Here is a 21,153-nt window from a genome sequence, read left to right as displayed (position 1 = left end):
GACCGACCCGCGGAGCGAAGACGTCGCTCCACACTGCTCTTCCTCCCGCCGCAAAGCCGTCCCTTCTGGCCATGTCTCAGAGCAGGCATCACGCCGCAGCTCCGCCGCTGGAGCGCGAGGACAGCGGGACCTTCAGGTCAGCGCCTGGGCGGTCGGGACCGAGCGGGGCAGGGCCGGGAGTGGTGGGCAATAGAGGAGGGGGCGGGGGAGCCGGCTGTCCAGCGGCATTCTGGGTAAAGCCCCTTCCTGGCGCTCGCGTCCTGGCGGCTGCGGGCGGGCGCTCGGCCCCGCCTTCTCGGCGGCCAGCGGGCCGGGGTCTACGGCCCGGCCCCGCCCCTCCTGCGGCCTCGGGAGGCGCGGGGTGGCCGGAGGTGGTTACCGGCCGCCGCCTGGGAAAGGGGTTTGTAGGCTTGGTCCCGGGAGGTTCCAGCACCCGTGCGTACCTCCCGATTCCCCCGCAAATTCCTCCTACCCGCATTCAAGTTATCTCCCTAAAGACCTCCCTCACCCTGCCCGCCGCCCGCCGCCCGCCGCCCGCCGCAGAGGGGCGGCGAGACTGTCGCGCCTTGCCAGCTCTAGCCCTGGCCGACGGGGAGCTTCGGTGCCTCCGGCGTCACCGTTGGTAGCAGTTAAAACTAGTCTTTATTTGCTTCTGCTTCCCTCCCCGCTTTGACATGCAAAGCACAGCCTTTTCTGGTTTTTGCAGTTTGGGGAAGATGATCACAGCTAAGCCAGGGAAAACACCAATTCAGGTATTACATGAATACGGCATGAAGACCAAGAACATCCCAGTTTATGAATGTGAAAGATCTGATGTGCAAATACACGTGCCCACTTTCACCTTCAGAGTAACCGTTGGTGACATAACCTGCACAGGTCTGTATGCACAATGAACCCCGATGACCATGTGGGTTGGCGGGTCAAGACTCGGTATTGCTTCTTAGTTCGGAAAAGTACCCTTTTTACCAGAGACAACGGTGAGGAGCAGGCTTTTAAAACTGATACCCTTCTCAGGTCATTGGGACTTTCCAGCTTCCTGATTCTCCCTAATTTTCTGTTCCCCAGACACCAAGAGAAGCTCAGAAACATACCCTAGGATCCTCCTAGGGATCTTCCAAGAATTAGGGAGAAGCAGGAAAGGCTCTTGGAGCAGCCATAGCTGAATCAGTAGGTGCTGTCAAATTTCATAGGTTATAGCAGATGCCAGGAGGCATGACCCCAGAATTTTCTGAGCTGCTCCCTTCTCTGTATGGACTCATTTGGCACTTTGGGCCCATTGTACCACACTCGGTTCTGTATCCAAGCAAAATGAGGAAGGTGGAAAGCTCAACTACACTATATTGCATAGCAGCTTCTAGTTCCTGGCACTGTACAGTATTTTAATAAGATGTTATCACCTTTTTTATACATGAGGAAATAGGTCCAGAGAGATTATAAGAAACATGCCCAAGGTCACACAGCAATGAAGTTTCAAAATTAAGATTCACCTGGGCCTCCCTGGTGGCGCAGTGGTTGAGAGTCCGCCTGCCGATGCAGGGGATACGGGTTCGTGCCCCGGTCTGGGAGGATCCCATATGCCGCGGAGCGGCTGGGCCCGTGAGCCATGGCCGCTGAGCCTGCGCATCCGGAGCCTGTGCTCCGCAACGGGAGAGACCACAGCAGTGAGAGGCCCGCGTACCGCAAAAAAAAAAAAAAAAAAAAAAAAAAGATTCACCTTATTATGGTCATTGAACCTGAGCAAATGATAACTGAAGTAGCCCATTTGTAAATGTAGATATTTTATTCCTTATGTATCTATTTAATTGCAAACACAAAAAATATTGAATACTAAATTTAATTTGGAAGAATGCCAAGAAAAAATTCAGCAAGAAGGCTGAAGTTCCACCATCTGGTAATCTGAAGGCATCATTTGTTTGTGTCCCTGAAAATCTGGAGTCCGCTATTTTCATTGAAGCCACTTTAAGAAAATTTTGAAGCTTTTTTGTCTATGTGGGGCAGGTGGATTGTAGCTAGATTCTAGCTAGAAGGTTCCTCATATGAACCATGGAATCAACATTTGCACTACTGCTTTAGCTGGTCTATTTTAAAATATTCAGTGAAAACTCAAAAGTAGCCTTTTTCCCTTCAGTGTGTTTTAGATCAGAGATTAACAACCTGTGGCAACTGCTTAGTCCCCCTACTCTTCTCACACTGTCCTGTCTTCCTGTGCAAGCTTATCTACCTCCGTGGCTTCAAATACTATCTAAAGGCTGATAATTCTGAAATCTCTGTCTTCAGCCCAGGTGCAGTTACAGAACAGTGTATCTGCCTGTGCTTGCTAGGCATTTTTGCTTGGATGACCCAAAGACACCTCAGTCTCTCACTGTCCCAAACTGAATCCATCTTCTCTCTCAAATCCATTTCGCCTGCATTCCCCAGCTCAGTAAAGGCACCACCGTCACCCGTCTGCTTACAGTAGAAATTCGGGTTTCACCTTCTTGACCCCTTCTCCCTCTGCCTATTGTCCAGTCTGCCACCAAATCCTACTTCCTAAATATCTCTCAAATCTGTCTGCTTCTCTCATCTTTCTGTTGCTACTATCCAAGCCACATGGATTATAGTTGCAGCCTCAAAGCTGCTCTTTTAGCTTCTATCTTGTGGTGTCCATTTTCCACACAAAAACCAGAGTGTTTTTTCTGGCATTCACATCTGTGCATGTACTCCCTCTTTTTAAAATCCATTCAGTGGTTTTCCCATCACCCTCTGGATGAATATAAATTTAATATCATTGACAACCTTACTTCTCCAAATGTGGTCGACAGCAGCATTGCTATCACCTGGGCACTTGAAAGAAGTGCAGAATATCAGGCCCCATCCAACACCTACTGTTAGTATGCATTCTAACCAAATTCCCAGTCAGTTCCTAAAGTTTGACAAGCACAAATTTAGGAGACCGTTCTTTGACCTCTCCTACCCTTCAACTCTCTAGGCTTTTACCTCAAAGTTCCTTTCCTCAAGCTCTTACTATCCCCTACAACTTGGGGCCTGAGAACACCATGCTGTGTGTTACCTCTGAGGCTCTGCGTCTGCCTACAGTGCTCTCCTAATCCCCCAGCTCTCTTCACCTAACTTGTACTGATCTTTCAGGTCCTTGTTTAGTTACCTCCTCCTTCATGAAACCTTTCTGAATCCTTACCAAGAGCAGGGGAGCTATCCCTTTTGTAGGCTACCCTACAACCTGCACCTAGGCCTGCTGTGATACTCCACATTTCAGACGTCTTTTTTTTGTTGTTTTTTTTTTGCGGTACGCGGGCCTCTCACTGTTGTGGCCTCTCCCGCTGCGGAGCACAGGCTCCGGACGCGCAGGCTCAGCGGCCATGGCTCACGGGCCCAGCCGCTCCGCGGCATGTGGGATCTTCCCGGACCGGGGCACGAACCCGTGTCTCCTGCATCGGCAGGCGGACTCTCAACCACTGCGTCACCAGGGAAGCCCCCAGATGTCTTTTTATAGACAGAATCTCACACATTAGGCTGTATAATCTTTAAGGGCAAGGACCCTGCTTAGTTCTCTACTACGGTTGACCCTTGAACAACACGGTTTTGAATTACGCAGTCCACTCATACGAGAATCTTTTTCAGCAGTAAATACTACAGTACCATACAATCCACGGTTGGTTGATTCCTCAGTTACCGAGGAAGCTAGAAATGGAGGAACTAAAGATACCGAGGGCTGACTATAAATTATGGGTAGATTTTCAAGAGCGCAGAGGGTCGGTACCCCTAACTCCCACATTGGTCAAGGGTATATCCTTAATACCTATGTTAGTGAGTAAATAAGTGTGGTTTATGTGGTCTCTGACACTTGAGAGCCATGCTTGAAATTTATTCCATGTTCCTTTTCTTTCCTCCACACAGGAGGAATGGACATCAGCATTCTGATATCACTTTGGAAGGGTTCTCAACACCTAGTTTGAAGTCAGAAGGAAAAAGATTGAATTTACAATTTACTTGTGTGGTTGCTTACTAAAATTAGGCATCAATCTCAGTGATTAGTCAGGCCTAGTCCCTTCTGCCTCCTTAGCTACCCATGTAAGGGATACAGATTATTATATGGAAGACGCTTAATGTCATCTCTCAACTTCTTCCCTATACAAACCTTCCCCCACTGTATCCAACAGGTAATCATGACTGCTTAGCCAAGCAGAGGGGTTTAATTCAGTATAGGAGGGGTTGTAACAGTGAAAGTGTGCACATTTTGCTGTCAAACGGTGTTGCTGTAAGTGGCTCCTTTAAAGGAAACTTCTTGCTATAGAAGAATTTCCTTTCTACGAATAATGGAATAAGTTGCATTTCTTCAGAAGGAATGACATAGTCTACTTTATTACTTTATGTAATAAGCATGTATAATGTATACCTGTATAACGATTTTTATACAGGTATACAAAAATACATAGAATTTTTTAAATCACAGGGATTTTTTAATGTATTAACTTCATATGGTATTTTATTTCAGTGTATAACTATGCAAGTGTATGTTTTTATTACCTAGTGTGTATATATATAAAATGTGTAGTGACTTTGTTTTGTATTATGCAAACATCTATGTAAGCCTCACATTTTCACAGCATGTAAAGAGTTTTTTTTTTTTAACCTTAATTCAGGTGAAGGTACAAGTAAGAAGCTGGCGAAACACAGAGCTGCAGAGGCTGCCATAAACATTTTGAAAGCCAATGCAAGTATTTGGTGAGCTAAATTTCTTTGTATTCTGCAGCTCAAAATTATCATGGCTGAGGTAAGATTAAAAGTTTGAACATGCTCACAAAAGCAACAAAGTAAACAGTTGTTAATATCTAGATCTAAAATTCTATTTCCTTGTGAAGACCTGTCATCCACTAAAGACAACTTTATCCATAAGAAATTAAATCCAGCTATTAATTAGTAGATGAAGGCTCTCATGAACTAGGCTTTCTTCTTTTTTTTCCCCAGATGAGGTGCAACACTAGAAAAGCAGAGTGTTTCTGGCAAATATCTTACTGGATTAAGAGTTTGTTTCTACACTGAAGAAAACAAGGTGTGAGATAGAAAAAGATCAGCTAAAAGTATTCTTTTAGAAATCTGAATTTGAAAGGAGACAAAGAGATTTCCTTCTAAATGGGATGTTAATTCTTTTTTTTTTAATAGATTTATTTGATTTTTTTTTTTTTTTTTTGGCGCGTTGGGTCTTCTGTGTCTGTGCACGGGCTTTCTCTAGTTGCCGAGGGCTTCTCATTGCAGTGGCTTCTCTTGCTGCGGAGCACAGGCTGCAGGCGCGCAGGCTTCAGTAGTTGTGGCTCGCGGGCTCTAGAGCGCAGGCTCAGTTGTGGCGCACGGGCTTAGCTGCTCCACGGCATGTGGGATCTTCCCGGACCAGGGCTCGAACCTGTGTCCCCTGCATTGGCAGGCGGATTCTTAAACACTGTGCCACCAGGGAAGCCCCTGGGATGTTAATTCTTGACAAATATTTCCAAAATAAATTTGTTATCACATTAGGTGTTTTTGGAAGGAGCACTAGTCCTGGAGCATCTCATGTATTGTAAATTGGTGTCCTTTGATTTCTAATGGGCACATCCAGGAGCACATTTTGCCTGCAAATTCTTCCCTTTACATGCACTCAAGTATACCTGGAGTACAATCTGGTATATCTGCTCACAGCTGAGAGCAGAGGCCCATGGGAATTTAGGATGGGTTTTTTGTTTCCTAGTCATAGAAGAACTTCTGGCTTAGGGATATATGGATATTTAGGTTCTCATGCAGTGTTCCTCCCGTTTACTTAGTAATTCTAAACCTTTTAGGTAGTTTAGAACCAACCAGCAAAAGCCTTGGATCTCACAAAGTGATGCTTGATTCTCTAGGGTCATACATTATAAATGATTTATGCTAGCTTTCTGGACATGCCAAATGGCATGGTGGGTTTTGGATTTTCCCCTTGCTGGTGACGGCCATGCCATTTCTGTGCAACCCAAAGGTCAACCCAAAGTGTTGCATATATTCATAGAAATTAGTATACAGAGTGTCCTTTCTGCACATGGGCACTTCACTTTGTCAGCAAAAAAGGCTAACAAACCTTACTATGTATTTGTGCTTCTTGACAGATAAGATGGGAATTGCTAAGCTGTAAATCGGGCTTAAAGTGGCCTAATATGATACAGAGACTTTCTCACTTCTCCATCACAATTACTTGGGTAGCTTCAGTATACAGCATTGTAAGTGAATATTCGTATCTCATCAGCTTATGTAAAGCTTGAAATTTTGGCAGGTAGAAAAGAAACTTGAGGAGGTGGCAATAACAACCTCACTGGTCATGGAAGAAATGACTCTAGCTGCCTAGGTGGCAGTAACCTTGAAATGCAGCTTGTTCCACGTTAGGCATCCATCACCCAAGTAACTACTAAGTTCACGCTACTTAGAAGAGGTTGTTCTCTTTTTCTCTACTCACAGTCCCCACATGCTCAAATCAGATTCATGCTGGCCATCAATTTTATACAGGATACATATAAATCTTAGGAAGATTATCCTAGCATAGAGCAGATAATAGATCAAACCAGGTCTTTCTTCCCTAATTATCTGGATGAAAAAGCTACATTTATGATCTGTATGGTTTACATTGCCAGGCTAAACTTCCTGTTAGTCTTCCGTTTTTTTGTAGTTGTAACAATAGTGTGCTTTATTTAAATACATTTCTATTGAGCATCTATTATATATAAAGCACTGCAAGGCTTATGAGGGTAAGTAATACATAGGCCCTACCACTAAGGATTTTATAGTCTGAACAGGGGAGAGGTGTGGTGAGGGATAGACAAATCACATGTATTTGTAAGAGTGTACAACTTATGGTAAAATAAGTTGTTTAAGAAAGGGTCAAACCAAATGTTACAGTGGTTCAAAGAAGGGAGAAATTATGTTCCACTGGGGTAAAAGAATAGGCTTCTGAGAGGAAGTGGCAATTGAGGTATACCTTGGATGATGGATAGATCAGATTCACATAGAAGTGGTGGGCGAGAAGGGTATTCCATGTAGAAGGAAAGGCAACAGCAAAGGCATGGAAAGCTAAATTGAAAATGCTTGTCCTTTACTTAATAATTTGGGGGAGATTATTTTGTTTTATAACACTTTATAAAAATGTTTAGCTTTGCAGTTCCTGATCCCTTAATGCCTGACCCTTCCAAGCAACCAAAGAACCAGCTTAATCCTATTGGTTCATTACAGGTAAGTGGCACAGTTTTTCCATACTTAACTTTTTGTCTACTGAAAAAAATGCCATAAATTTTGATAATATCATAAGGGCTGAGAGAAATAATTAATTTTTTAAAGATGGTATATAATGTTTTGTGTTCCAGGTTATGATCATTAGATGTTAAAGTGCTAACTTGAAATTATTTTCCTATTTTTTTATGTTTTGGATTTTCTTCCATATACAGTATCTGCCTTTGGTTTGTGGAATTCTCATTTGAGATCAGCAGGACCTCAGTGCACATGGGTAGAGTGTTTTACATTTTAAGAATATTTCTTGCCACTCTTGTGACAAATCTCTACTTCTGTTGAGACAGAAGACAGAAGACATAAGAACCCAAACTGAGTTACCTAACTCAAGAAAAGGGAAGTCGTTTGCTTATTTGCTTATGCTACCAAAAAAATATATTCAGCTTTGAATTTCTGCGTGCAGAATATCCTCCTTGTAGACTATCCATGTGCTCTGTTGGACAACTCCCCTCCCTATTATCCAACCAGTCCTTTGGTCTCTTTCCTCCTCTGTGAGATTTTCTGTAGTTTTCTTCCCCTTCTTTCCTCAACCTCGTCCAAGTGTGTTTGTTTGCTGCCTGCTTTTCATCTGCTCTCGATCGAATGTAGTTAGTTAGGCAGCCATGGGTATGGAAAGTTATAGTTAGGAGGGGAGAGGCTTTAGGAACTTATGGCTGTGAGACCTGTAACTGTCCTCTCTGACATTCCCAGAGGCTGAAAGTAGCTTGTCTTTCTGTTTGAACTGTTTGATATCAACTCACTACAGCTTAATGGAAGAGCACCATTCACAGTAGGAAACTGCTTCCGTTTTGGTATTGTGGGCCTGTAAGATATAAAATGCAGGAATATCTCTGGGAAATAGAGGGCCTTCTCTCATTTTTTTCATTGCAGAATATCATTATTCTTTGCAAACATATAAATAGATATGGGATCAAAATCATGAGAGAATATCATTTGTGTGATTGAGCCACTACATAGTAAAAATTACTAATAAAGCCTCATCTCGATTTTCTAGGAATTGGCTATTCATCATGGCTGGAGACTTCCTGAATATACCCTTTCCCAGGAGGGAGGACCTGCTCATAAGAGAGAATATACCACAATTTGCAGGCTAGAGTCATTCATGGAAACTGGTACTTATTCCTTTTTACCCTCGTACAGTTGAAGACATTTGAAATATTTTGAGAAGATGAATGACCATAGAAATTTCTGTTGTGATTTCTTTTCAAATATTTCTATGGGGAAAAAAACTGACACTCCTAGTCTACTGTTTCTAACTTTCTGCAGTTGAATTTTTTTTTAATTTTTTAAATTTATTATTTATTTTTGGTTGCGTTGGGTTTTCGTTGCTGCGCACGGGCTTTCTCTAGTTGCGGTGAGCGGGGGCTACTCTGTTGCGGTGCGCAGGCTTCTCATTGTGGTAGCTTCTCTTGTTGCAGAGCACGGGCTCTAGGCGCGCAGGCTTCAGTAGTTGTGGCAATGCGGGCTCAGTAGTTGTGGCTTGCAGGCTCTAGAGCACAGGCTCAGTAGTTGTGGCGCACAGGCTTAGTTGCTCCACAGCATGTGGGATCTTCCTGGACCAGGAATCAAACCCATGTCCCCTGCATTGGCAGGCAGATTCTTAACCACTGCACCACCAGGGAAGTCTTCTGCAGTTGAATTTAAGTATAAATATTTGGCTTAAGAATACTTTACTTCTTAATTTGATATTTTTTAAAATCATGGGTTGGTAATGGAGAAACAAATAAATGACTCTTTAAACAGTCTTCATTGATATAACAGGGACTTAAAAATCATTTTGGAGAAAAAGGCAGTAGTAAATCTCTTGGAGTGTCAATAGCTATTCTAGAAGATAGGAGAAATTAACCTTTTAAATTACAACTTCTATGTTGTAAAGGCCACAGACTATGAGAAAAAAAGTCACTTAATAAAGTACTCCTGAGGATTCCTATTTTAACTTCTCTAGCATGTTTTTGTAGAGTGGCTTGAAATGGAACTCTACCTTGGTTAGATATCAGTCTTAAGTAATAAGCAGCTGTTTGCCCTTGAGAGGTAGTGTGGGCCAGTGCAGAAAGCCCTAGGCTAGAAGCAGGAACCTCAGCTTCCTGTTCTTGATGCAGTCCTTGATTTGCAAGGTTAGGTAAATTGCTTAATCTCCCTGCCTGGATCTCAGTTTTTTTTTTTCTTTTTTTTTTTTTTTGCGGTACGCGGGCCCCACACCGCCGCGACCTCTCCCACCGCGGAGCACAGGCTCCGGACGCGCAGGCCCAGCGGCCATGGCCCACGAGCCCAGCCGCCCCGCGGCATGAGGGATCCTCCGGGACCGGGGCACGAACCCGTGTCCCCTGCATCGGCAGGCGGACTCTCAACCACTGCGCCACCAGGGAAGCCCTGGATCTCAGTTTTTAAATCTGTAAACATGGAAGTAGATGATATTTATAGTCTCTTTCAACTCCAGCCTCTCCTATGCCCTTCTTATTCATGTTAAAGAAAGAAATTCCACATAGCTATCAGTGTATAGGAGATTATAAGCAAGAAATAGACATTGAGAGATAGGAGTTGTAATTCAAATGTACCTTGGTAAATTTGAATATCTAGTCAGAATTAAACCAAATATGGTTCATTAAAAGCTAGACATAGGGGGCTTCCCGGGTGGCGCAGTGGTTGCGAGTCCGCCTGCCGATGCAGGGGACGTGGGTTCGTGCCCCGGTCTGGGAGGATCCCACGTGCCGCGGAGCGGCTGGGCCCGTGAGCCATGGCCGCTGAGCCTGCGCGTCCGGAGCCTGTGCTCCACAACGGGAGAGGCCACAGCAGTGAGAGGCCCGCATACCGCAAAAAAAAAAAAAAAAAAAAAAAAAAGCTAGACATAGGGAGATATACTTTCTGTTTTTCTTTAACAGATGTAACTATTAAAGATAAACTGTTAAAGAAACATCTTCAAAAATGTAACCATTAATAGTTGTATGAAGCACAACAAGTAAAGATGTCAGGTCAGTAAAAGAATAGTATACAAAAGCCATGAGATTGTTCTCTGACCAAACACAGTATATTAAACATTTGGTCATTCTCTATGGACACTAGTTTATTTTCTAAACCTACTATTTCTTTTTCTTTATTTAGGAAAGGGGGCATCAAAGAAACAAGCCAAGAGAAATGCTGCTGAGAAATTTCTTGCCAAATTCAGTAATATCTCTCCAGAGAACCACATTTCTTTGGTGAGTAATGATCGGAGGTCTACGATGTTAATGTGATTAAACATCTGTTGCTGTAGGAAACTTCTCTAGATTTCTTTTTGTATAGATACTTCAGAGTTGCAGTTTTAAACAAATCTCTTAACTGTTGAGTAATACACTACCCCAGTTTTAGCTGCTTGCAGTATGTGAGCCAGGATCACAGGCGTGGCCAGGTAAGAGAGTTTGGGAGGCACAGTCAAATTCAGAATAATATGATGGTATCTAAATATGGTAAGTCACTAGTGCCACTTTTGCCTTCAGATTGACAATTCACTCCCATCTCTTGGTTGACCCATTCATTTATCCACTCAGCAAACATTTAGGGAACTCATATTATGTGCCAAGCTTGATGCCAGGTACTGGCATTTGGTGAATAAGATAGTCTCTGGCCCTAAGGAGTTTGTAGCCAGCCTACTGAAAGAGAAAAGAACCCAACAGACTGGTCCTTCCAGAGGCGTCTTGGGAACGTAGAAGAAGGATCCAACTAAGACGGGGTTTTAGGAAGACTTCTTGGAGGAAGTAATAGCTGAGCTGAGACCTATAGGCTGACAACAGGAAAAAAGAATTCCAGAGAGAAGAAAGACCATGTACAAAGACCCAGGAGTGAAACACTTTATGTGATCTAGGACCGCAGAGTAATTTGGGATGGCTGGAGCATATTCATACATTTGGAGGGAGGGAGTCTCAAACAATGAGGCCGGAAAGGAAAAGAGGGATTGAATCTTGCAGGAACTACTATGTTAAGGAGATTGAACTTTATCCTGAGGGTAGTGCAAAGTCATTAAATACATTTCATATGTAAAGGACAAGATCTAATTTATATATTAGAAGGGAAATCACTGGCTGCATTATGGTGAGTGAATGAATATTAGAGTCAAAGAGACCTGCTACAATGCTGTTATAGAAAAGCAGATGAGAAATGATGGTGGCCTAAACTAAGGTAGTGGCAGTTGAAATGATCGATTTAAAAATTATTTAGAAAACTGAAGTGAATGGGGCATGGTAACTGATTGCATGTAGGGAGTAAGGAAAAAGGAAGAAATAAACATTTTTAGCTTGGCAACTGAGTAGATGGTGGTACCATTCAATAATATGGGGAACACAGAAGATGAGTAGGATTTGAGGGGGAGCAGATAATGAGCTAAACTTAGGATATACTGAATTTGAAATGTTTGTGGAATAGCTAAGTGAAAATGTTGAGTAGGCAGCTGGCATTCAGATAGAGAACTTAAGAGATCGGGCTACACATAATATATTAATTGAGATTCTGATATTTGTAGATAGTTATGTATGGTGGTCCATTATCTGAGAGTAGGATGTTAGGTAGGAAATGAGAAGTGAAGACTAGGAGTGTTCTAAGCTTCTGATTAAAAAAAAAGGGGGGGCTCATTCTGTAGGGAAAAAAGACTACATCTGGGTAAGTAATATAATTTTGGTTTTGCTTTTTTAATAGAAAAATATAAAACACTGCATTCACTTCTTTTAAAACTGGATCATAGATGAAACCATAATCACAAAACACAGTTAGGTTTGCAGGTGAATTCTGTTAAATCATCAAGGAAGAGAGAATCTTCCATGCTATTTAAACTCTTCCAGTTAATATATGTAACATAGGGGAAGCTTCTAAATTTATTTTCCAAAACTAACATAACACTAAAATCTGACAATAGCAAATCCCAATGGCAAAAATTATGGATTAATCTCCCTTATGGTGAAACACCTTAATATTCAGTAGAACATTAAAAGAATAATATACCATAGACAAGTAGGATTTATTTTAGGACTGTAAGAGTATTTCAGTGTTGGTAAATCTATTACTATAACTAATCACATTAAGGGGTCAAAGGAGAAAAACATTATCCTCTCAATAGATGCCAAAAAAATTTTGACAGTCATTACTGATAAACTCTTTTAAAATATCCCTATTGTGATTTAAAATATACACCTCAGTGCTCGCTTCAGCAGCACATAAACTAAAATTGGAACGATACAGAGAAGATTAGCATGGCCCCTGCGCAAGAATGACATGCAAATTCGTGAATCATTCCATATTTTTATAGCCAGGACATGGAAGCAACCTAAGTGTCCATTGACAGATGAATGGATAAAGAAGATGTGGCACAGATATACAAAGGAATATTACTCAGCCATAAAAAGAAACGAAATTGAACTATTTGTAGTAAGGTGGGTGGACCTAAAGTCTGTCATACAGAGTGAAGTAAGTCAGAAAAACAAATACCTTATGCTAACACATATATATGGAATCTTAAAAAAAAAAAAAAAGGTTCTGATGAACCTAGGGGCAGGACAGGAATAAAGATGCAGACATAGAGAATGGACTTGAGGACATGGGGAGGGGGAAGGGTAAGCTGGGACAAAGTGAAAGAGTAGCACTGACAGTATATACACTACCAAATGTAAAATAGCTAGTGGGAAGCAGCTGCATAGCACGGGGAGATTAGCTTGGTGCTTTGTGACCACCTAGAGGGGCAGGATAGGGAGGGTGTGAGGGAGACGCAAGAGGGAGGGGATATGGGGATATATGTATACATATAGCTGATTCACTTTGTTATACAGCAGAAACTAACACAACACTGTAAAGCAATTATACTCCAATAAAGATGTTATAAATAAATAAATAAAATAAAATATATACCTCAGAAAAAAAATCAAAATCATGGGTACATGTTTACATGCCTTATCCATTCCCATTAATTTCAGAGATAAGGTAAGGATGCCCACAGATACCTTTTTTTTCTTTTGGGTCACACCATGCGGCTCTTGGGATCTTAGTTCCCCAACCAGCGTTTGAACCCAGGCCCTCAGCAGTGAAAGCACTGAGTCCTCACCTCTTCCCAGGACTGCCTGGGAATTCCTGATACCGTTTTTTTAAAACATTGTTCTAGAAGTATCAACCAACATAATCAGAAAACAATAAGAGGTTGGAAATAAGAAAAAAGGAGATAGAAACGATCATTAACTATAAATAATATAATTGTATCCCCATAAAGCCCTAGAGAAAAACTACCAGATATAATAAGAGAATTCATCAAGGTAACTGATCATAAAATTAATATACAGAATCAGTAGCTTTCTCATATTATTTCTGTTACAAAGGTAACCACCAGAATAATTAAAAATAGAAAGGTGAAAATTATTGCTTCTGGAAAGAGGACTTGAAGGTAGGGAGGAGGATTGTTGCTCTTATAATTCTGTACTATTTAATTTTTTTGTTGTATGTGTGTATTACTTTGAATAATAAAATGTATGAAGCTTGATAACATTGGTCATTTTATAGCAAAATAGAAAATCTGTCCTGAAAAAGCATACTAGAAAAAATTAATAGTTTCCCTATTTATGAATATTACAAAATGGAATATAGAAGATCCTATTCTCAATAGTAGAAAAGAGGATAATATGACAGGGAATAAACTTAGAAAGAAATGTGCAGGACTCATATGAGAAAAACTTTAAAATTCTAGTGAGGGATTTAACAGAAATTGAATAAATGTAAAGCTATCTATTTTTGATAGAAAGACTCAATACCGTAAATATATAAAAATGTAATATAGGGCTTCCCTGGTGGCGCAGTCGTTGGGGGTCCGCCTGCCGATGTGGGGGACGCAGGTTTGTGCTCCGGTCTGGGAGGATCCCACGTGCTGCAGAGCGGCTGGGCCCGTGAGCCATAGCCGCTGGGCCTGCGCGTCCGGAGCCTGTGCTCTGCAGCGGGAGGGGCCACAGCGGTGAGAGGCCCTCGTAGCGCAAAAAAAAAAAAAAAAGTAATATAGTCTGAGTCAAAATCTACCAGAATTCATTTTGGATCTTGATACAACTTTACTGAGTTTATCTGGAAAAATAAACTCAAGAATAGCCAAGAAAACTGAAAAGGAAGAGTACGGGAGGTGGGGTTATACCCTACCAGAGAATAAAACATACTATAAAACTATAGTAGTTAAAACAGCTTTTGTATCTCAATAGACAGAGGATAGGTATAGATGCCAATCCACATAGGAAGACAGTATATGACAACAGTGAGATTTAACATCAGTGGGTGAGAGGATGAATAGTAGAGAAATAACTTACAGCCACATTGTGGGGGAGGTGAGGGGTGGCGGAATACACATGCACACAGGTGTATGATATATTTAGGTTGCTACCTTATTCCTTACCTTAAAATAAATTTCAAATGGATCAAAGATTTAAACGTAAGAATTGGAACTGTATGAGAAAACATGGAAGAGCTTTCCTTTTAAAATTCTTAGCATGGAAAAGCCTTTTTAAGGATAACTTAAAACATAGAAGCTGTAAAGTAAGATTCATAAATTTAACTACATAAAACCTACTGCACAGCAAAATGTCTGTCAATAAAACCAATAAAAACAAAGTAAGAAGAAACTGTTTTGAACACATGAGTAGGAAGGGACTGTTTTCAATACCAAATATAAAGCTTACACATCAATAAAAAAGGCAACCCAGTAGAAGAAATACAAATGGTGGGGAAAAAAATGTTCAACTTTATTCATGCATGTTAAATAAGATACTATTTTCACCTTTAGTTTGACAAAACCTACAAAGTTTGACAATACCTGGTATTGGCTAGGGTGTGAGAAAACAAGCACCCTCCAAGACACTTGATGGAAGTATAAATTGGCTCAAAAATCAGTTTGGAAGTATTAATATTTATCAAAATTAAAAGCATACATGTTCTTTGACTCAGCAGTTCTACTTCTAGAAATTATTCTGTCGAGAAAGTCATCCAAGTGCAAAAGAGTTTCATTGTAACATTGTTAGTGAAAGTCAGAAACCAGAAACAACCTAAAACCTACAGTTGGAGACTGGTAAGGTAACTGTAGTGCATGTATGTGCAGTGCAGTGATAGGAGAAAACTTAACAGTATCAGGTGTAGAAGAGTAAGCTATCATTTTTGTTTAAAAAGATTATACGTGTATGTGCTTAAACGTGCATAGAATGCGTACGGAAGTATACTGAAGAGGTGTTCAATAGCAAGTATCTCTGGGGAGTGGAGCAGAAGTCTGGGGAAGGGGCGGCAAGGAAAAGAGACTGTTCTTCGTATGTATTTGTTCCTGTTACAGGTAGCCTTTTACTATATGGATGACCTATGATTTTTTTAAAAACAGCATTTTTAAAAGTTCCAGTCAAGGAATGTAAAATTCTACTTAGTAAATTTTGCAAATTATGCAAAAATTACCCAGTTCTTTATCATGGCCATCCCTATGATCTTTTGAAAATCCCTTAACCTCTGTCAAGCTCATTGATAAATAAGACCAAAGGACAGGTTGCCCTACTTACTTCAGAGAGTAGTTTTTTGTGGTTTTTCTAATGGCATAATATATGAAAGCAATTTAAAAAGCCATAAACTAACATGGAACTGCAAAGTATTCTAAGAACAGAAGTAAAAAAGTAAAGATAGAGGGGAAAATAAAGAAAGAGGAAAAGGAGAAAAGAAAACAGAAAAAAACAAACTCAATTGTGTTCTGGGATAAGTCTGATAAGAATTTTTTGACATCATGCCATTCATTTGAACGTCTTGTTCTCAAACTTGCACATTTCACCTTGTCTACAGTTTCTTTGTTTTCTGCTTTACAGCTGTCAGTTACAGAGACTGGTATTTAATACAAGAAGCCATAAAGATATGAAAATTCCTTTATATTTTAATTTGTAAATTGCTCCATTCGGCAGACTCGATTACAGCTGACCCTTGAACAACACAGGTTTTAACTGCTTAGGTCCACTTATATGCGGATTTGTTTCCATAGTAAATACTACAGTCCACGGTTGGTTGATTCTGTGGATGCAGAACCGTGGATACAGAGGAGGGCCGATTATAAGTTATACATGGACTTTTGACTGTGAGGAGTGTCGGCTGCCTTAACCCCCATGTTGTTCAAGGGTCAGCTGTATCGCAGACTTGTTTATCGTGCTCTTAAATATGTTATACATCTTAACGTGACCATCAGAAATTTTGACTGAGACCTTTATACTATACAAAAGTATTTTTAAATACTTCCAGTGTATTATTGCACATTCTTTTTTCTTTAACATTGTGGTGTTTTTTAAATGTGTGTACTTGTTAGTGCTATCTAGTTAAAATCGGAAAGTTTCAACATGCTTTATAAAGTATTAAATGTGAGTGCTTAATTAATACTTATAATAGCGTTGGAACCCAGTCCAAGAGTCTTAACTTTCATCTCTGTTTTTCAGACAAATGTGGTAGGACATTCTTTAGGTTGTACTTGGCATTCCTTGAGGAATTCTCCTGGTGAAAAGATCAACTTACTGAAAAGAAGCCTCCTCAGTATTCCAAACACAGATTACATCCAGCTGCTTAGTGAAATTGCAAAGGAACAAGGTTTTAATATAACATATTTGGATATAGGTATGATTTTTTTCTTTAGCTTATCCTAAAACCTGTTTATTTTTTTAAATGTTTGAGGAACAAAACCTCTATTATAATTTTTTTCATTGATTGGGGATTCTGACTATATATAATTACTAGAACGGTAACATATATCATTGGTATGTCCCATTCTTATAAACAATAAAAACAGAGGTAACATCTATACAGTTATAATAATAAAAACAACAATAGCTAAGAGTTATAGAGTTACTATGTGCCAGATACTGTTCTAAGGACATAACATATTTCAACCCACGGAATCCACAAACTGTGAAGTAGATTCTATTATTCTTATATATCAGTGAGAAAAGTAAGACAAAGAAAGGTTGAGAAACTTGCCTGAGATAACACAGCTGCTAGTCAGTGGTAGAGCCAGAATAGAAGAGTCCCTGCAGATATAATATCTATTAAACCAGCCCTGATGCGCAGCTTGACAAATAAAAAGGCACCCACATTTCTAGAACAAGTACCAAGTTTGTGGGGGTCAGGCCAGACATCTTCTCTCCACTTTATCACTGTGTACCACTTCTGGGAGATAAATGGGGACAATTTATAGTTTTATCTCAGCTATGAACTTCTATATTTTTTCTAGCCCATAATCACTCAGATAGACAAATGCAGACAGACTGGAAAGCAGTCAGTGTGGATTTTCTTTTAATGTAGTTTATCCCTGGCTAATTTGTTTGTATGTGTGTGTTCATGTGTGTTTTTGGTGTCTTGATTTAACATCAGTATAGTTTGTGAAGAATTTGATACCCCTTATTCTAGCCTTAGTGACCTGGGGGGACCTAGCTTGTCAGAGCTACTAGCACTGAGACAGTAGGGTGTTTAAGGACTGAAAGAACTTCTGATTTTCTCTGCTACTTTGGGATTGAATGATGGGTCAGGTACAGTGCCTCAATATACTGAGAATTACGCAGAACCTGGGGATTAATGCAGAAAGATGATCAGAAAACGTAGCTGATTGAGAGACCATTCATTCAAAAAAGATTTCTTAAGTATCTACACATTGTTGGGTGTTTGAGACAGATGAATAAGCCATGTCATGAATATGACTATGGGAGGTTTTGAATCTGGGAAAAGAAGGAAACTTGAGATAGTTTTTTAGATTACAAATTAATGATGACTTTGAAATGCTCCTTAGCAATTTTAAGAACTAAATAGTTCTTGTAAACATAGAACAGCAGTTTAAAAACCACAGTCAATTTGACTAACTTCTATGTAATTACTTTCAAAAGAACCTCAGTGTTCTCCAAAGAAGATCTACAAATGGCCAAGAAGCACGTGAGAATATGCTCACTATCATTAGTCATCAGGGACATGCAAATCAAAACAATAGTGAGGTACCAATTCACACCCAGTAAGATGGCTGTGGTGAATAAAATAGAAAATAACCAATGCTGGTAAAGATATAGAGAAATTGTAGCCCTCATATGTTACATAGTGAATGTAAAATACATGTAAAATAGTTCAGCTGCTGTGGAAAATTTGAGGAGTTTTGTTGCTCCTCAAATGAATTACCATATGACTTAGCAACTCTACTGCTAAGTATGTACCCAAAAGAATTGAAAGCTGGTATTCCAACAGATACCTGTACACACATGTTCACAGCAGTACTATTCACAATAGCCAAGAGGTAGAAACAGCAGAAACAGCCCAATGTCCATTGACAGATGAATGAATAAACCAATTGTGGTATATACATGCCATGAAATATTCAGCCACGAAAAAGAATGAAGTTCTGATATATGCTACAACATGGATAAACCTCAAAAATATACTAAGTGAAAGACAGACAAAAAAAGTCACATATGATTCCATTTCCATGAACTATCCAGAATAGGTTAATCCATAGATTGGTAGTTGCCAGGGGCTAGGCGGTATGGGTGGGGATAGTGTTTTTCCTTGGGGTGATGAAATGGTGAGAATGTTCTGTAACTGGATAGAGGTGGTAGTTGCACAACATTGTGAATGTACTAAATGCCACTGAATAGTTCACTTTAAAATGGTTAATTTTATGTTACATGACTTTTACCTCAATTTAAAAATGAACCTAGGGCTTCCCTGGTGGCGCAGTGGTTGAGAGTCCGCCTGCCGATGCAGGGGACACGGGTTCGTGCCCTGGTCTGGGAAGATCCCACATGCCGCGGAGCGGCTGGGCCCATGAGCCATGGCTGCTGAGCCTGCGTGTCCGGAGCCTGTGCTCCGCAACAGGAGAGGCCGCAACAGTGAGAGGCCTAAGTACCGCCGAAAAAAAAAAAAGGACCTAGATGCTAGAACTAGAAAGCCTCTTCACCCATTAAATAATCCCATGTATCTGGATATTTTATACTATATTGGTTCTAGCTGAAATAACATTTAATCATGACAATTTCAAACAACTCACCTGTTTCTACTCCTTTCCCTGTCTCAATAAACCATCTTTAGTAAGAGTGATTCATCAGATGTTAAGACCGTTTGTTTTCAGGGTTTCAGTGTTGTTTTAAAACATCCTAAACAAATATACAAAATGGAATTAAACTCTCTGCACAGACTTAATAACCAAAGAACATGACATCACAAGGGAGGTTTTGCCCTGAACCGTGTATTTCCTGGTTCAGTGTCTACTGAAAATAACTCTAGACTTCAGAGTGGAAAATACAGCCTCTCCAGTCCTCTAGCAAATGTTTTTGGGTTTTTTTTTCCCCTTTAAAAAAGTTGCTGTGGTTCAGTAATTTGCAAACACTGTCAAACTAACCACATTAAAATTGCCTTGGGAGCTCTTTGAAAATGCAGGAATCTGGCCACTCCAACCCCTAACCCTGCGTTTCTGATAGAGCAGGCTGGAGTGAGGCCCAGGCACCTGGTTTTCTTTAAAGTTCCCCCAGGTGATTATGAAGCACAGCTGTGTTTGAGAACCACTGTAGCTGGGCAGTTTGTACAAGACTGACAAAGATGATAAGTGGAGTAGTATACCATGGATGCTTAGGAAGAAAGACGGTAATAACAATTGTATTGTTTTTACAAAGGATCTGCTTTTTTTGTTGTTGTTGTTTTTTTGTGGTACGCGGGCCTCTCACTGTTGTGGCCTCTCCCGCTGCGGAGCACAGGCTCCGGACGCGCAGGCTCAGCGGCCATGGCTCACGGGCCCAGCCACTCCGCGGCATGTGGGATCTTCCCGGACCGGGGCACGAACCCATGTCCCCTGCATCGGCAGGCGGACTCCCAACCACTGCGCCACCAGGGAAGCCCAGGATCTGCTTTCTATGCACGTGGCATTAATCATCATGTTTGAATGTGTCATTGCAGAAGAACTGAGTGCCAACGGACAGTATCAATGTCTCGCTGAATTGTCCACCAGTCCCATCACAGTCTGTCATGGCTCGGGGATCTCCTGTGGCAGTGCACAGAGTGACGCAGCTCACAATGCTCTGCAGTATTTAAAGATAATAGCAGAAAGAAAGTGAACTTGGAACAACTTAGAAAACCCTTCAGTAGCACATGAGAAGCTCCTCTTTCTCCCCCTTCCCAAGTAAAACATTTACTATAATGTTTGAGTTTGTGTGTTGGTTCTAAATCTCTTCATAGATTCCATCAACACTCCAGATTTAATTATCTCCTGGTAGTTGTTATTAAGATGTTTTTAATGGCTTCGACTTTGTATTGGTATATTGTATTTATAAACTTTGTACCATAGGCAGAGTGTAGCACCCATTTTACAATGCCATGTACACAGAAGGAAAAACCTGCATGATTGTTGTCGTTGATGAGGAGGAGGATAAAGTAAAACTGCTAGCAACAGGCTTTCCTACTGGTGCTTAACCTCTTCTTTGTGAAAGGCTTCGTAAAGGGATTTCGAAGGAAGCCCCTTAGAATTAGCGTTGAGGAACGCACTAACAGGTTTTAATTGAACGTGATTGTTAAATTTCAGGGAACGTGATTGGTCTGCTGTGTATTTGAATCCATGTAATAAAGAGCTGTTGTTATAATGGGTTCTGTTCACTTTATTAAAGTGCTACTGACTCGACTGTGGCCCTGTTCTTTTTAGCCATTCTTGTGAGTAACATTACAATGTGGATACTGTGTTATTTACATATCTCTAGTTTACTTCTTAGAGTCAAAGGTGTAAAAAAAAAAAAACAAAACAAGCAAAAATTTACAAATGTATACGTGATGAATCACTTCCATATTTTCTCTACGCATATGCAGTGTTGTCTTATGCTTTGACATAACCATTCATAGATGAATAGTAGTTGAAAAAGCATT

The 21,153-nt window shown here is 40.6% G+C and overlaps 1 protein-coding gene across 2 annotated transcripts; it reads left to right on the top strand.

The window, feature by feature from the left end:
• Nucleotides 1-71: 71 nt before the first annotated feature.
• On the top strand, nucleotides 72-20,354 carry PRKRA (protein activator of interferon induced protein kinase EIF2AK2; the record flags this gene model as incomplete). Of its 2 annotated transcripts, XM_079710627.1 has the most annotated exons (8): nucleotides 72-136; nucleotides 707-876; nucleotides 4,641-4,722; nucleotides 7,146-7,224; nucleotides 8,273-8,390; nucleotides 10,378-10,472; nucleotides 16,713-16,887; nucleotides 20,197-20,354. In XM_079710627.1, the coding sequence occupies 8 exons, from the start codon at nucleotides 72-74 to the stop codon at nucleotides 20,352-20,354; spliced, it is 942 nt and encodes a 313-aa protein (XP_079566753.1). The 2 variants fall into 2 exon arrangements, with proteins under 2 accessions (XP_079566753.1, XP_079566754.1); XM_079710628.1 differs by lacking the exons at nucleotides 72-136; nucleotides 707-876 and having other exon boundaries at nucleotides 4,710-4,771.
• Nucleotides 20,355-21,153: the final 799 nt, after the last annotated feature.

This window comes from Hyperoodon ampullatus (assembly GCF_949752795.1).
Source record: "Hyperoodon ampullatus genome assembly, chromosome: 8".
Taxonomy (NCBI): Eukaryota; Metazoa; Chordata; class Mammalia; order Artiodactyla; family Ziphiidae; genus Hyperoodon; species Hyperoodon ampullatus.
This window is presented reverse-complemented; position numbering and strand designations above follow the sequence as displayed.